The sequence below is a fragment of the Mesitornis unicolor genome, unplaced genomic scaffold (assembly GCF_000695765.1).
Source record: "Mesitornis unicolor isolate BGI_N332 unplaced genomic scaffold, ASM69576v1 scaffold1441, whole genome shotgun sequence".
NCBI lineage: Eukaryota > Metazoa > Chordata > Aves > Mesitornithiformes > Mesitornithidae > Mesitornis > Mesitornis unicolor.
Window position 1 is genome coordinate 62521 of NW_010164247.1, and position 17236 is coordinate 79756.

The 17236-nt window shown below is 40.6% G+C and overlaps 1 protein-coding gene across 1 annotated transcript in view; it reads left to right on the forward strand.

Annotated features, from left to right (window-relative positions):
• LOC104548251 (nesprin-2-like) overlaps positions 1–17236 on the forward strand; it is a gene marked incomplete at its 3' end in the record, with an annotated part of 64341 nt that overhangs the window by 45302 nt on the left and 1803 nt on the right. Inside the window, exons 40-52 of the mRNA XM_010194221.1 lie at positions 1–56; positions 1768–2080; positions 2833–2997; positions 3709–4065; positions 4561–4695; positions 5538–5699; positions 6921–7064; positions 9384–9539; positions 9921–10186; positions 11318–13424; positions 14872–15194; positions 16199–16343; positions 17046–17236. The exon at positions 1–56 is cut by the window's left edge and continues 135 nt beyond it; the exon at positions 17046–17236 is cut by the window's right edge and continues 49 nt beyond it. Of these exons, the coding sequence (XP_010192523.1) occupies positions 1–56; positions 1768–2080; positions 2833–2997; positions 3709–4065; positions 4561–4695; positions 5538–5699; positions 6921–7064; positions 9384–9539; positions 9921–10186; positions 11318–13424; positions 14872–15194; positions 16199–16343; positions 17046–17236 (4520 nt within the window). The remainder of the gene's footprint in view (positions 57–1767; positions 2081–2832; positions 2998–3708; positions 4066–4560; positions 4696–5537; positions 5700–6920; positions 7065–9383; positions 9540–9920; positions 10187–11317; positions 13425–14871; positions 15195–16198; positions 16344–17045) is intronic.

Genomic DNA, 17236 nt, shown 5'->3' on the forward strand with positions numbered 1-17236 from the left:
TCTGAGCTCCAGAACCAGTGGGAAAGCAGCTGTCGGTTAGCCGCTGAATACAGCAGGTAATGTGGAACCTGCCAGGAGCAGTGCAGATCACTTACTGCTGTATTGACTTTCTTCCTGTCGTCCTGCCCCAGTTCCATTGAATTTGTGTTCTTTAGGGGCAGAACAAGGTACCTGTAAAAATACTTGTATTTCTTCAGACTTGGTCCCCCAGCAGAGGTGGGATCTACTTCTGCACTGATTTGTACTGCTTCAGAAGAGACTCGGGGGTAAATCCAGGAGGCTGGGATTTTTAAAGCCTGGTTTATTCTGGCTCTATGAGAGGCTTTCTTGGCTGCTGCAGCTGGTGGTGTTAAGTCAGCAAAGGCACTTCAGTGTCTCTGGCACTGTGGCAACGGTGTCTGAGAGCCAGATTGGTCCTTTAAAACATGTCGGATGATTCCAGATGTGTTGTATAAACATAAACCGAACTTCAGATGTTGTACATGCTGACACTTTCAAGATATTTGTTTGCTGTAATGTCCTTCCAGTAAAATCAATGGGAACTTTGCTGTTGAGATCAATGGAAGCTAGAATAGGCATACTCTATACCTTTTAAAAAATGACCAGGGAATGAATGATTAAAAATAAGTATTTTTTTAAGAATATTCAGTTGCTATCTTTTATTACTGAGCACTCAGTACAAGCCATACGATTGGCGTTCAGAAAGACAGAGCGTTGGCTTTATTGGATCCCACACTGCAGAATGCGGTGCACCCTCTTTGCAGTACGTTTGAGATGAGATGTTCAGCACACCTGAAGAGATGCTCAGGACCTTGCAGGATCAGGCCTGCGAGTAACAGGAGTGACATGGTAACAGCAGCAGTGTGGAGCTGGAACAGGGAGCGTGAAGCAAGAGTACTTAACGTATGTGAGGCTGTGCTTTATTTGTCATTCGCCAAAACCAAGGATCTTGAGGGGCAGAAAACAAAACACTTAAGCTTTTCTTCTGTCCTCATGTATCCTGCTGTACTTTACAGAATTATAACCAGATTTTATTTATTTGGATTTATTTGTGTGGGATCATATTTTCAAATGTTGGCATTTCATTTCCATCTGGAAGATATCTGAGCTTCATCACTAAATGTGAACCTACAAATGTTGCTTTTGTCTCACTGATCATAGTTGCATATTTCCCGTGGACAAATGCAGCCTGTTCACCTGCAGCACGTCAGCATACATGCTTATAAAGGACACGAATTATAATTCTGTGTCACGGTCAGGAAAGGAGGCACTGCATTGTGCTAACGTGACCCGTATTGCCTATGCTGGTTTTGTTGTCTGTATCTCTAAAACGTTGCCCCCCCGCCATGTGTATCTTCTACAGAACATTCCCTTTCAGAACACTCTCATAAGAAGTTGTCATGGAAAATAGATTCGTAGCCACATTGTAGTTTTTAAACAGAACTTCTGCTGTAACGAAAAGCAGAAAAATGTAGAGCATGAGCATCACATCTCAGACGCCAGAAGCTATGATTTTATAGGTTAAAGTTTAAGAGGGTTTGTCGCTTGTCCTGCATTTAAGTCTAGTTCAGCACAATAACTTCAGTGATTTTCATTTTCATCACCGTGAAAATTCCAGTCTAAAGCTGATCGGTAATTTAAAACCTAAAGAAAAGTATTCAGTATGCTCAAGTTCATTCTCATGGTTGACTTGTTCACACTTTGACATTTTTTAGGTAATGAATACAAAAAAATTAAATACTGTTAAACGCAGTACTTTTCTCTTAGCCCTCAGGAGCAACCTCAGTTGAACAGGGAGCAGTATGAGCAAAGCAAAGAAGATCTGAGACTGGCTCTAACTGAACTGGAGAAACAGCAGCAGGAGATAGGTTTTGTCCTTCAGCCTGGTTTGCAGGAGAAGCAAGCTCAGCTGGCAAACTATGCCGGCCTCCTGCAGAAAGCAGAAGACTTAACTTCCCGATTTAATGACTTGAAAAGCCAGGAGGATCAGCTGCAGGGCCACACTGGGGATCCCTGCTTCACAGAGGTGGAATGGTTGGAATTAAAACACCAGCATGAAAGTCTGCTTCACCAGCTGCAGGTTGGAACCTCCCTCTCTTTCTTATGAGATGATTGGTATGGCTCTTGACTGCAGTTGGCACTGTTTGCCTGTAGCTGGCAGGTTCGTGGGTAAAACTGGGAGAGGTGAAAGTTCCTCCTACAGAAGGGCAGGGAATTCCTCCCTCCCTCTCAATCTCTCTCTTACTGTGGGAGAAAGACCACTAGAAGCTCAAATTTTTCACCACCTTGTGCTTTCTAGAGATAAATGTTTAAACAGATGAGACCAAGGTAAATGTAAAGAATAGCATTTGTTACTTATACAAACAGAGTCACATAGCTATAATATGAAGCATTTGTTCCTATAATATGCAAACCATGGTAGTTTTGGGGGTTTTTTGCTCCTTTTGGAAGGATAAATGGCTTTTCGTGCATCTTGTATGTTATTGGTTCCACCCAGTGTAGTGCAAATTGCATTTGCACAGTATGTGATATTCCCCATCTAATCTTTCACCCATTTTGGGTAGAAACTGTCCCTTTTAGAAGTACGTTCTTATGGAATGCAAAGTCTTCTACTTCCTGCTGCTAATGAAGATTTTGTTCATGGTGGAATCCATGATGTGCTGGGAAGAGGGCAAGATATTTTCTGTGTACCTGTGCTTAGCTGGGTACTTTACGGGAAACAAGCAAGTTCTTTGTGCTGCTGAGGTCCTGGGAAAGCTGTGACATTCTCCGTGTGAGTTATATTTCTTTGAGTTAAAGGTGGACTAATCCTAGAAACTCCTTTGTTTCTAGACCATAGTGCGCACATTGGAAAGTCGTGTTCAAGACCATCGGCAATTTCAGGATTTGGTAGCAGGCCTGAGCACTGAGCTGCAAACTGTGTCTGAGAAGCTTGCTGACTCTGAAGGTCCAGCAACGGAACAACCATCAGCTGAGCAAAACCAGTTGAAATCACAGGTATGCTGCAGGTTAATGCAGATTAAGTTCATTGCACTGAGTGGACCTTTACCGTCAGCTGAACTGCAGGTAGAATAGTCCTAGCTCAAGGCTTCTTCGGTTTGGTTGGTTAGGTTTGGTTTTTTTCCTCTCTGGGTATAATGAGGACAGAGATCCTTAAATTTGGTGTTAGTAAGTGTCTTTAAATTAGCTAGAGCTGAAAGCTTAGGAAAATGTTAGTCAGCCAAGTTCAATTTTATGAAGTGTCCTTCATGCATAAGCAGACATTCTTCTGCAGTTTGGCAGAATGGATAAAAGTCTGGTAGCTGTGAGCGTAGAGAGCTACTGAAAGCTGAAACCATAGCTCAGATATGGATCACTGCAATTCCCCTTCCTCAGAACTTGCTGTACTTCTAACAAGTAAAGAGGAATAAGAGAGGGAAGGAATTATCTGCTCAGAGCTTGGAAAGATCACCTTGCACCTCACAGCGTACTATCTGATTATTTTAGCAATTTTGTAATGCATATAGCTTCAGGCATTCATAAAAATGTCTGACTGAAATTACTGTGTTAGTATTTGACTTGCTGCAGCTAGGAGGTCTGCATGTACTTTTCAGCTCAGTTTGTTTTTCACAACAGATATTTATGATCTTGGTGATTGACTTTAGGTCTTCGCATTAAGTATATTGAATGAAGACACTTCTCAGTAAAATGTTTTCTTCATGTTTAAAGGAACAAGAAGCACCTCTTAGTCGATGCGAAGACATGTTAAAGAAGATTTTCGTTTTAGCAGAAACTGTTAAACAAAACACCTCTTCACCGGGACAGAAATTTATTAAGGATGAGATTGAAACACTTCAGAGTGAACACAGGAGTCTGGAAGAAAGACTTGAAAATGTCAAGCAAAAGGAGGAAAATACTTTCAGTGAAGCCCTTGAGTTAAAGGATGACTTGGGTAATGAAATACAAATGGAAAATAAGGCAGATGCAATGCTGAAGAGAGAGATACAGATCACTTCTGATACTCCTGTTGCTGCAGAAGAGAGCCCCACAGCAGTAGAGTTGAAGGAGCCTTTGCAAATGGATGATGTGAGTGCATCTGTTAACAGTACAACTGTGGAAGACTGGTTAAAGAGGCATTTGTCTCTCAGATGTATTGCATCCTGTATTGCGGCCTTAATTTCATTGACATGAAGCCTTCTGTAAATATGTGTTTAAATCAAAGGTGTGGAGAACTCCTTTAACTTGTTATAACAGGTCTGTAACAAGCCAATAATGTCTATCCAAAACTACAGTCTTCCATTTAAACACAACCTACATACAGCGTTCTCTTGCACATAGTTAGACCAGGCATCCTTGGTCAGGACACTAAGGGAGAAGGTGTATGGATGAGAAAGTTCCAGCTATGCCTTTGGCAAAGAGAAGCTTTGAGAGCTTCTCTTAAACCAGTAAGACTTGTTTAGAATTGCAGCATGATATTTGTCCTATTTGTTTTTGTAGATAATTATTTTTGCCATTCAGAGATTTAATGTTATAATACAACACAGCCACACAAGCAGGTTTTCTTTATATCCTTTCTCTTAGGGTCAAGATGTAAATGGAAATATGTCAGAGGAAGACAAGCAAAATGACCCATTTTTGGAGGAAAGCAGTGTATTGTCAGACAGCCCATTACAGGATATCCACCAAAGTGAGGACAGAATGGGACAGACTGTTCAGGTGCCTGACAAATATGTGCTAATACCTGTCAGTGTGTATATGTGTGTGTGTATGTGTGTGTGTGTGTCTGTTCACTAGAAATGCATATGTAATTCCTTAAAATCTATAGTCTTATAGAGAGATATTTACCTTACCTGATGAAAGAAATGATAAATTGTGTTCTCCAAATCATCCCCTCAGCCTTGCACATGTGAAGTAAGCAAGAGATCAATTTGATGATCTCTACAAGTCCCTAGGGCTTGGACCCGCTTTCTCCATGACACGAAACCTGCCCCATACCTGTGATTTCAACAGGTTTTGCCACCCACAGTCACAAGGTAGGTAATGAGAGGTCACTGAGCGGGAACCACTGATCTTTAGGGGACCTCAGGACATTCACTCTGTAAATGACTTCACGTGTGCAGGGAACCTGAGGGAATGATTTGGAGAACTCCTTCATTGACCTGACCATTGTATGATAACAGTAGCTGGGAGAGATGACCATCAAGATATCAGAGTGGAAACCCTCTGTACTGCGATTTCTGGAGAAGGGAGCAAGATCAATAGTTAGAGTTACCAAATGTGTCTACAGGGAAACCTCTGTGACAGTATTAAAAAATCATATCAGCACTTCCTTCTGTTTGGTTTGTGTTTTCTAGTGATTAAGATCCTGATAAAGCAAACTGATCTGAGCAGGTATTCCCAAGAGACACTGCATTTGGGTTACCTCAGCCTTTTCCTTCATTCATTAGGCTGAACTGAAGATACAGTAGGCAGCCTGTGGAGTGTGATGGTCCTCAATAAACTTAAATTTTGGACTGTGACTTCTACTGGTTGTGAACATTTTTTATTTTTCCAATCAGGAGGAGGCTGATAAAGAGAGCCCAGGTATGGGCAAACATGATAGTGTCCAAGAAGATGCTCTGGACAATGTGGTTCAGAGTGGTGAAGCAGAACTGGAAAAGCATCAGGATGGTGTTGGTATTGAAGGTGATGAAACGAGAAAGGAAACCTGTCCAGCAGAGGTAAATTGGCATGAGATTACACCAGAGTGGTTGAATTTGAGGATATTTCTATATGGTTTAGTAGCAGTGGGGATGATACTACTACTAAATAAATAATAAAAAACTCAGGTTACTCTGAGGTATTTTTACCTGATGTGTTATATACTTAGTATGTGTTAACTCTCCTAATCCTTTCCTGTACATTTAAAATTAGTATGGAGGATTTGTTTTGGTTTTTTTACCATTACCATGGGATGCCACAAAATGGTTTGCTGAGGATATTGCATTCCAAGTCACCTGGATGTATTGTGAGGTCTTCTTACCATTCTGCTTGAATACTGTTGTTTTGCTTTAGTCTCTAATTTATTTAGATTCCTTCTTTACATATTTACACTGCTTGTGTGAGGCTGCATTTGAAATGCTGTGTCCTGTTTGGTACAAGGGGAATTTTGACAAACTAAATCAGTGTCTAGGAGCTGAAGCCATAATGAGTGGGAAGAGGCTAAGTTCTTGTTGTTCTGAGCTTGTTGAGAATTGGGGTAATTTGTTCATTCCAGGTTGTGGATGGGAAACTTTCAGGATGTATCCTACCTGACTTGCATCCACTAGCTCAGATATCTGTGCAGCACGGATCGGTTCCCGATGCTGTGCTCTCCAATGTGGTCATGCTGTAAGAATTTGCCATTTTTTATTTGGTGCAGGTGGCTGTTTTATTTCATCTGTCCATGGATGAGAAACAAACTCGGGCAGAACTTAGTCAGCAAATACCTCAGCAAGTACATACAGCAAGTCCTAGGCTGCCCACAGGAATATCCTGCCTGGTAACTGGCAGGGTGTCTAACCACGGCCTCTCTGTCTACGGTACAATACAAGATTGGGGCCTCAGGAAAAAGCTAAACCTTTTTAAAAAATGCATTCAAGACTGCATCCAGGGGTACACAGTTTAAGGTCCATGCTTAGAATAGTGAAACATGAACAGCGTAGGTCAGAGAAAGTACACGTGCAATCTGCAATTTTTTCTAAAAATTTATAGCAAAATTACAGCACTGCTCCTTCTAAATGGTTTCCTTTGCCATAACCTTTCCCACAATAAATTATGAGATGTAACTGTGGTGTTCCTCATCTACCTATAATTATGGGCTTCGTAACTTTGTCATCTCAAGCACTGTAATTACTACTCAGCAGGTTTGATTAAGGCTTTTTCATTACTTGTTTCTTTTATTTTTCTTACACCAAAAGGAGAAACCTAATGATGTTAAGAATGAGTCACATAGGGAAGGTGTGGAGCAAGTTCAACAAGCGGCGTGCCAGAAGAGTGGAGTCTTGAAATCTGCGGCAGCTGGGAAAGATGATCTGGAATCTAATCTCCCAGTTTCTTTACATGAGGTGACCCACATTCTGTTATTTCAATCTGTGTTTGTCGGAGTAATTACATTTTTGTTTCCACGTGGGCTTCAGCAGAAGTTCTCATATAAAGAAGAGGCAATTACGGTTGCATCACAATTGAAACCGTTGTGTATAGGTCTGCTTTGTGTCCGTGGTAGTTCTGAACGTTATCTGAAGTGCTAGCTGTATCTCATTTTTCAGTGGGTCTGTTCAAAAGAGCAATATTGCTTTTCAAAGCTGTCATAATCAGTCTTTATTTTATTTTATGATATTTAGGGTTTATCTTTAAATTGTTAATCAATACAACTTAGAGTTAGCTGTGATAGTCTTTGCCATCACAGGGAAGGCAGATCAGAAAACTGAAATCCAAGGGTGATCCAAAGTAAGAAAATAAGTTAAATAGAATAGAGAAAGGAGAATGCATTAAAGCTGAATGTATAACAAGCTGCATTACTACATGACATTACTAACTTGATTCGTCTTTAAGAGTAAGGGTGTTACACTACAAGTGCTCCATGACTGTTGACCCTTGCTCACCACGTTCTTAAATTGAATGTAGAGCCAGATCTGATCCTCACAGTTAGATCTACAGGCAGGTCCACAGCTGGTCTGTCCATCAGCATGTCTCACCTGGGACTTGCACATCTGCTTTAACTGGAAAACCCAACAAAATCTCTCAAGGGTCTTGGGAGTCTGGGGATGTCCCTGCTGACTGCTAGGTAATGTTATTCCGACTTACAAGGGTGTGAGAAAAGACCAAGGAAATGACAGACCTGTCAGTGTAACCTCAGTTCCTGGAAAAATGATGGAGAAAATCATATAGGGTACTATGGAAAAGCATGTAAAGAACAAAGCAATCATCATAGAATCATTTAGGTTGGAAAAGACCTTTAAGATCATCAAGTACCAACCATAAACCTAACTCTAAGTCCACCACTAAACTTAGTCCCTAAGTGTCACATCTCCTTGTCTTTTAAATACCTCCAGGGATGGTGACTCCACCACTTCCCTGAGCAGCCTGTTCCAATGCTTGATAACCCTTCCAGTGAAGACATTTTTCCTAATGTCCAAACTAAACCTCCCCTGGTACATCTTGAGGCCATTTACTCTTGTCCTATCACTTCTTACGTGGCAAAAGAGACCAACACACACCTTGCTACAACCTCCCTTCAGGTAGTTGTAGAGTGTGATTGAGCCTCCGCTGTGCCTCCTTTTCTTCAGACTAAACCACCCCAGTTCCCCCAGCCACTCCTCCTAAGACTTGTTCTCCAGACCCTTCACCAGCCTCATTACCCTTCTCTGGACACGCTCCAGCACCTCAATGTCTTTCTTGTAGTGAGGGGCCCAAAACTGAACACAGGATTTGAGGTGCGGTCTCACCAGTGCTGAGTACAGGAGGACAATCGCTGCCCTCGTCCTGCTGGCCACACTATTTCTGGTACAAGCCAGGATGCCTTTGGCCACCTGGGCACACCGCGAGCTCATATTTACCTGGCTATCGCCCAGCAGTCGTATCTGTTTATTTGTACATATTCATTCACATGAAGTCTATGTGGAACAGATCACAGTTGACACAAGATATGGACAGGTACTCGGGGAAGGGAAATGCAGGAAGATTTTTAAAGTATTGCTGTGTGACCCAGTAAGCCTGTGACATTTCATTTCTGTTGTTGTCTGCAATAGCTGAAGGTGATTTAGAGGATTATGTTTTACATCTGAATTGGGGCTGACTGAGAGCATCCACTTGGGCAATGACCTCAGCTCAGCTGATGAGCTGTTAAACCTGGCCATTCCCCAAGTGACTTGCTCTTTTGGCATTGTGGGAATTGATGGCAGTGCCAGAGATTGGCTCTGTAGCCCCCCATTTCCTTCCTCCCCACCCCTATTGAGACATGGCTCCCTAATGCTCTCGTCTCACCCCTGATTTCGGATAGCACTTGTGGCAGTAGCAGCTGTGGCTTTGTGTCACAGCCAAGCTGCTTCATGCGTGAGCTGCCTTATGAAGAACAGTTGAAGAGGTGGTCCTGGTGAAGGACACAGCAGTACATCAAGGCAGGTGCTGAGCAGAAGGCATGTGGGTGTGAGGAGAGGTTCGAGGTTCAAGAATGTGTAAGGAGGAGGGGGAGAAGACAGGATAGACCTGTGAATTTATCAGTACCAGGGTGCAGGGAGGATGTTATTTGGAGGTGGGAATATCAGAGTTTCAAACTTAAATGATAGGCAGAGATTTCATAGCTGTCTGAAAAAAGGTATTTCATTGCAGTCAGAAAACTTGTCAGTTTAAGATCTTCAGAAATAAGAATCTGTTTTGCATTGTAGGACACAGGTGTAGAAGTGGTTTTCCAGAAGGAACTGTTTCCTGGAGTGCAAGTGAACACTGAATATTTTGAAGGGGAACAAAAGGTCAATGAGCTGAAAAATGAAATGGCTGAACTGGATATTGTGCTCATAAATGAACAACTGAAAGAGCTGGAGGTAGGGAAATTGCAAAGCCATTCCTCATTGTTAATGTAGTGATACACTTACGGAATTATGATTCACTTGGGCAAAACCAAATTGTTGCACATAGTCTTATCTGAGGTTTGACTGCATGATTAGTCAGTTTGTCTGCCCAGTAATCTACAAACACTGGGCCTTAATGCAAATATGTTCATGTAAATACCGTATTTTGTACTACTTTTCTAGAGTGCAGCAGTAGATTGTGCATGCTTCCATGATGTGCACAGGCATGCGTGTTCATTTGCATGTGACTGAGCAAGCATATGTTTGTAGCTGTATCAGTATTTAACTATATTTTCTGCTCAAAGTGTTTAAGATCCTCTTTTAATCCTCTCTCTGTGGTGGGCTTGATTGTAGAATTTACAAACTGAACTGGAAGCACGGAAAGCAAAATCTTCATGCCATAGTCAAGAAGCGTTTCCCAATGAAGCAGGATCAAACATAACGGAGCTGCAAACAACAGAGTCTGTGGTGCCCTGCTGGGACAGGCTGCTTCAAGAACTAGATGCTGTTAAGGCAGTGAAGCAACAGCAGCACTGTTTAATTAATGAGTACCAGAGAAATCTTTCTGCTGCACAGTCCTCAATGAAAAAGTTGTCAACAGAAAAAGATAACATAAAAGTGTAAGTATAGTTGATGGTTTCTCTTAATAGATTGCAGAACAAATACGGTCCTAGACTGAATTTCGTGCCACAGTTCAGTAATGCTCAGAGAAGAATACAGTGTTTTATCCATCTCATTGTTAGGTAGCAGGGCTCAGAGGTCTGTAAGTTTAAACAGCCTTAACTAGAAGCATTTATGGTGGTTCTCTGGTATCCTTTAGCAACATCTACTCTTTTTGGGTTTTAGTCAAAACAAGGAAGTGGTTGCTGTGTTAAAAACCTAGATAAAAGCCATATTAAAGTATTTTGCAAAAATATGGCAGATGTGAAATATTAAGTTTTCTTTAAGGACTCAGTGAAATATCTCACTTTAAGGACTGAGTGAAATATCTCATTACTCTGAAAATTAGCCTTCTGATAGGGAGAATTACGTGGCAATATATAAGTCTACATTACCAATTCAGAGGTAACCAACTCACACAAAATATTTAGTAGCTTTTATGAATTAGCCTTCAAAACATGGAACTAGCCTATTGGTCACCACGATTTATCACAATAATTTGAAAATCTTAAAAATAATTTATAAAATTATTAATTTGCAGCAGAGGTTAAACAATGAATAAAAATCTATCTGGTAAATGTATTTTAGGTGGGAATTTCAAAACACTCCTGAAAATAAAAGATGAGTAGGTAAACTCCTCCAGATTAATCTTAAATGAATGGGTAATAAATAGCAAACAGTAACTAAGTTTTATCCTCATTGGAAATCAGAAATTGCCATAAGATGTTAATTCACTTAGAGATGACTTAACACTGTTGTTGACTTTTAAAATGTATTGTAACTTTAAAGAAAGCCTGCATTCCTTTAGGAAATGACACGTTCTATGTTAGTAAATACTGCAAGTTTAGACAATATACATTAGAATATATCTTTCCTGCAGAGATATCTAAAAATACCTAATGCTGTACAGATAAGCAAGAAATAATGATACTGTTGTTAAGAAATTTGTGAGAGAACATTGAGAGATGCATGTGATTAAGTGAATAAAGCGAGTGAATTGTTTTCTAAGAAAAGAAATTCTCTTTGTAAAATGGCCAGTCCACATTTTAGGATAATTTTTTTCTTGTAAACTCTACTACTATTTTTTGCAGAGGTCCTATGAACAACACAGTTCTTCTGGAGAAAATTAAGGCATGCATAGAGTCCTTACGAAAAGAAAGAGATGTTTTAAACCAGCTGAAAACTCAGCAAGAAGGTTTATCTCGGCATTTAACATGCATGGATAAAGTGTTAACCGAAAGCCAAATGAGGCAACTGGAGCAATGGTGGCAACACACGGAACAAACAGTGCAAAAGAAACATGATCAAGTTGTGGCAGAAATCGAGGAATTTAATCTGCTTATGAATAAAGCCCAGGATATTCAGACACTGATACAAGAACAGTATTTACAAGCGGAGTTAAGTTCCTCAGCTGAAGTAAAAGCCAAATGCCCTGAACTTCGGACCACAGAGCTACAGGACATTAAACACAGTCTTTCTCTATTAAAAAGAAGGATTGAACTGCAGATGAAAAGAATTTGGAGTGATCAAGAGAAAGTAGCTTTGGAGAACTCTATACATGATTTGCAGAGCAAATTGGAAGCATTATCAGCACAGCAAAGTCCTCGAGAGGATGTTCAGATACCTGGTCCCGCTGTCATGAAAGATGAAATTATGACGAGGCTGAAAGAAAATATTTCATGGGTCAAAGATTCACTGTCTTCTCTTGATCAGAAAGCAGCACTTTTCCCCAGCGACGTTAAATCGCAGCTCTTAAATTGTAACCTTCTGAGAACAGAAATTCTAAAGAGAGAGCCTGTGATTGTATCACTGGACTCTGGGCTCCAGCACATCATTCCCGATTTGACGCCAGAGGAGATCTCTGATACGACCTTCCTTTTACAAACATTGCAGAACTCGTACAAGGCTCTTGATTTAAAATCAGTTCAAAGATTACAGCACCTAGAGCTCCAGCTGGAGGAGAGGCAAAGACTTATTGCGGAAGTAGAAAACGTTCACTGTCAGCTTCAAAATGCCGAGAAGCTTGTCAGGGCAGACATGAACCAAAGCAGTACATGGTCAGAATTAATCAATCAAATACCCATATTAGAGGAGATTTTAAATGGCGTACAGAAAATAGAAGGGCTTATCTCATCCCACTGCGAAGAGAGTCAGGTCACTGCTGGAGAACTGAGCCTGTCTGAAAAACTGTTTTTGACTGATCAGTTAAGAAGTCTGAAGAACAGAGCAAGGAAGACACGGAGGCAAATTCAGAGAAGACTTCATGAAGTAGAAAAAATGATAGCTGTCTACAGAGAGTGTGCTGAAGGAATAACTTTATTGCAGCTAGATCTTAATGATCTACAGTATGGTGAAATGCACCTGGAAGAAGATGAATTATTAGGTGCCAAGCAGGAAGTGAAGGATAAATGCAAAGCACTTAAAGAAAAACTATTAGCTTTTCAGTCCAATTTGTCACAAATAATGAAGTACAAAGAAATCTTTGAATGTGTAGGTCTGAAATGGGACTCACTGCAGCTGGATGAATTGCAAACTAATTTTTTAAAAATGAAAAATAAAATTGAAGGGAAGATAATGCACTCTGATAATGTTGTTAGGGAATGCAATAAGATTCAAACATCGCTAAATGAAATCCAGACTGTGACATCCAATTTAAGAAAAGAAGCTAACATTCTAAATGATAGCTCCAGCTCTTCTCCTACTGAGAATCTTTTATCTGCAGAGGTTCTGCTTCAGATAGTTCAAGAAGTCTTGCACTTAATTCAGGATGCAGCAAATAAAATAAACAAAAATGAGGTCTTTAATACCCCATTCAAAGAATCTAAGAGGAAAGAAATAAAGAGCCTGGAGAAGGACGTTGAGGAATTGAATCAGTTTCTTCAAAACCTCGTCTTTGGTCTCCAGTGTGCAAACAAGGAAGATACCCAGAACGAAGTAGAACATATATTCGACATCATAAAGCATATTCAATTAGAGCTCCAGCAGCCACTTCTGATAGACATAAAAATAACGCAGTATGAAAAGATGCGATGGGAAGCAATTCAGAATATGATGCAAGCAAAGATTTCTGCTATTAAGTGTGTAATGGAAAAAGAGAAGGAAAATCAAGAAAAATGTCTTGCTGCTGGTACAGAAACAGAATTAGAGACACTGCAAAATCAAGAAATACAACTGAAGACAGACATTGCTGCCCGTGTTGTAAGTATATTTAATAAAAGTAAGGTATGGCCATATGTCTTTTCCCAATAGTTAGATTAGGTGTCTGTGACTGTAGTGTTTATATTTTCATGACTTATATCCTTTTGTTCTAGTAGCTGAATTGGCCTGCCATCATCTCTGCATTGGTAGATGTGATGGGAATCATGATAGGAAACGATTCAGTTTTATTATTATCAAGCAGTGGGGATTAACACAAGAGAAAGAAGAGTAAAGGGGAGGTAAAGGAGTCGCTCAGTATTCTTGCGACTGATTTTATGTTACATTTTCCATAGTGCAGTGATGAATTAGAAAAGAAGCTCCTTGTTTCCAGTATAAAGAAAAAGCTTACCAGTTGGGAATGATCAAGGAGAGTAAAGCACGAATCAAACCAATGTGATCAGGCCTCAGGGAGGGTGAGCAAAGGAAAGGCAACTGAGATTGAAGGCTTTAACACAAGTAATTGATAAGGCACTGCTGGAGAATCAACCTGATTCTTGATGACTTCGTCAGGAAAGGTCCACTCAAACTGGGACAGATGCTGTTAGAGGGATGAGCAATGTTGAGGGCAGTTAATAAAACTGAATTTGCTCAACCTGGTAAGATGAGGGCAAGTGGGAAGCCTAGATGAGAAATGTAATTAGGTTGGAGGTAGACTTAATGGATGGAAAAGGACTGCTTAAGCTAAGAGGCAGTGTTAATACAAGAAGAAAGAGCAAGTGAATAAATTTATGTTGGAAACTAGAATCGCAATATCCTTCATAGCAAAGAGTTTCCGTGTCCTGGTCATGAAGACCTGTGTCCTGACTGCCCACGAGGTCAATGGATACAAATAAAGAAACACAAGGTACAAGCTAATAACAGGGGCAGGGATTCAAGGTCCCTGATGGGCTTATGGTCCTGCTCCCTGATTTCCTGGTTTGCTGTACTTGATCAAGCACACTTGGGTATTGAGTGGGAAGCACAATTCCAAAGTGTCTCTGTCCCGTGGGAATCCAAGAGCTGGCAAAGTCATACATCATTCTGTGTGTAAGTACATAGAAAAAGAGGGTTTGGCAAGTCATAGTGGAGACATCCCTTGTAGCAGAATAAAGCATCAGTGTATGGGTTTTCCTTCTCTGAACAGGACGTATACTGCCATGTCCATAAGGGGTCTTACAGCTCTTGTGGCCTGCCATCCTTCTCTCTGGACTTTTCCAGTACTGGCAGTTCCCTCACAAGCCCTGTTGCTATGGCTGAGGGCAATGAATCTATAGGTTACAGCACTGCTCTGTGACTACCTAGGTAGCAGAGTGCATCTGCCGTGTGTCCTCCCGCACCTCCTCATGCTAATTCTGGGAGCATTGGTCTCAAAGACAACCAGGTGTGATACTCCACGAAGACCATCTGGTGATCCAGAGGAGCACAGCGGTCTTTCTTGATTGTTCCTTTGTCCTTTCAACACTTTCAGAGTGCTCTGGAGGAGGCGTGTGAGACTTGTGAACTTTATACCAAGGCTGTTCAGAGGGCTGCCAGGTTCCTCGAGGACTACGAAGCTCAAGTCCAGTCTGCCGCAGCAGAGCCTGGGGGCTCAGAGGAGGTGTGCCAGACCCCACAGTGGAAACAAGAAGAGTTCAATTCTGCAAAGGCTAGCATAGAAAACCTGTACTCCAAGCTGAAAAACCTAGTGAAACCAGAAGACAAAAAATGTCTGGAAAATACTTTAACAGAACTATTCAGTAAGAGTTTGGCATTAAGGGAAAAGGCTCAAAGAAAGGAAGCTGATGAACAGAGGTAGGTTTAAGTGATCTTCCTACATCATGTTCCTTATTATGAGAAACTCGTCTGATATTAAGTGTAGTGTTGTTTCTGCTCTGATAGAAGCAGGTAATTCAGCAGAAAGAACTGCAAGCATGTGTGTTGTTGCCAGACGTGATTGCAATGGAAGAAAACTTACCAGACAGTAAACGTCTTGCTAATAAATTACAACGCAATAATTTTTAGTCTATTTCAAAAAGTATGTATGGGGCTCAAGTGAGTGTCATATGGTGCCAGAATCAGAAGAAAGCACATTGCTGCAGTCTCTAGTTCAGTGCTGGAGCAGGTTAGAATATTTTTCAGAGGGGTCCTAATGCGTGTCTTCCATAGGCTATTCTGATGGCTTGAGAAAATAAAGACCAAACAAGACACAGGCCATAGTTTCCTTCTTTCAAATATAGACATGGAAGAGATCTGAAGAGCCTCCAGATAACATGTACAGAAAAAATTTGGGAGATGAAGAGTAAAGGATTTTTAAATTGCTTGCTCATGGTCCAGTGCTTCTGGTTCTATTGAGCATAACCATAAAATCTGATTTATAATCAAACAATTTGATTACTTTAAAGGCCTTGGTAATAGAAAAGAGATGATAAGATATAAGAATAAGAAATTGAAATTGTACAGACCACACATCATAGGGACAAATAGAATGTGTGCTACAAACTGGGAACTCATTTGTGGGACCATCTGAGGAGGACAGAGGCTTAGGTCAAGACATACAATTCTTCTGAGCATCTGCGTGGCTGATACATGGATATACACACCTATATTTATTTACCTCTGGGGAATTTGTACCTGCATCTCCAAAGGATCTCAGATATCAGACCTGAAGTGTATAACAAATGCTAATTGGAGATAACTTGCAAAATAGTAAGGACTACTAGTACAGAAGATTTTTCTTTTTGTTCTAGTAGGCATTATGGTTGGAGAAAGGAGCAACCCCAATAGGTTTTAATTGGTCTATTAATTGTTTCCTACAGGTATTTTGAAAAATACAAAATCTACATAAAAACCAAAGATAAGGTGTGTGATGATCTTAACAAACTGGAAAAGACGCTTAGGCAGTCATTGTCCCAAATACCAACGTCTTATAAAGAAGCTTTGGAGCACTTAGAAGAAAGCAAGGTAAGTGATGCTCTGAAGAACTTCAAAAGCTTGTGCAAAACTGTGATGCAGTTATGTGCACCATAAGATATCATAGTAAAAAGAAGTGAAATTCTTTATCCTTTATTTATGTATATGTAAAACCACAGAGTATATTTATATACCTATAAAAAGACCAGATTATAAGAGATCATGTAAAATGAAGTACATCTTATTGCTGTTGAACTCAAACATTATCTGCGCTTAAGATAGTGTTGCATTTGTGATCAGATCCCTCGTCCCTTCTTTGCAGGACCAGGACTGATCAGGTGTCCTCAGAAGTGAAAACCAGAGAACTTCCAGTTTCCCCACCCAGGACTCCCTTCCCTCCCAGTCAGACCTCTACTATCATGAACCTGTTTGCTGTCTTCTCTTTTAGTTCTCATCATATTACAGGCTTGTCGTTTTATATATCTGTAACTCCTGCTCATTCCTCTTCCCTTCCAAATGACCAGAAAGAAGAAAGAAAAACCTGATTGCCTGGGCGCACTGTTCTTCTGTTTGCTTTGCTTAATTTATTTACCCCATCTTTCTCTGCCGTCTTAGCCAACAGAATTCTCTCCTTACAACCATATTTAACCAGCTCAGTGGAGTGATTGCCATTTTATTAGTGGATCCTAATCACGTTACTGAATGTTTCTGACTGTATTGTGTTATTTGTTTTCTTGTTTATTTTCCTGTAAGGTTTTAGTCACCAACATTGACTCGGCTGAAGAGGGTCTTGTGAAGCTGAGGCAGATCTCTGGGGAGCTGATGAGATTATGCAAGAGAAGGGACAGGGCACTGGGCAGGACTGTAACAGTGCTGTGGGAAAACTGGCTGGGTTTGCTTGAGGCAGTGAAATTGCTGGAAATTAACTGTGAAGAACTAAAGCA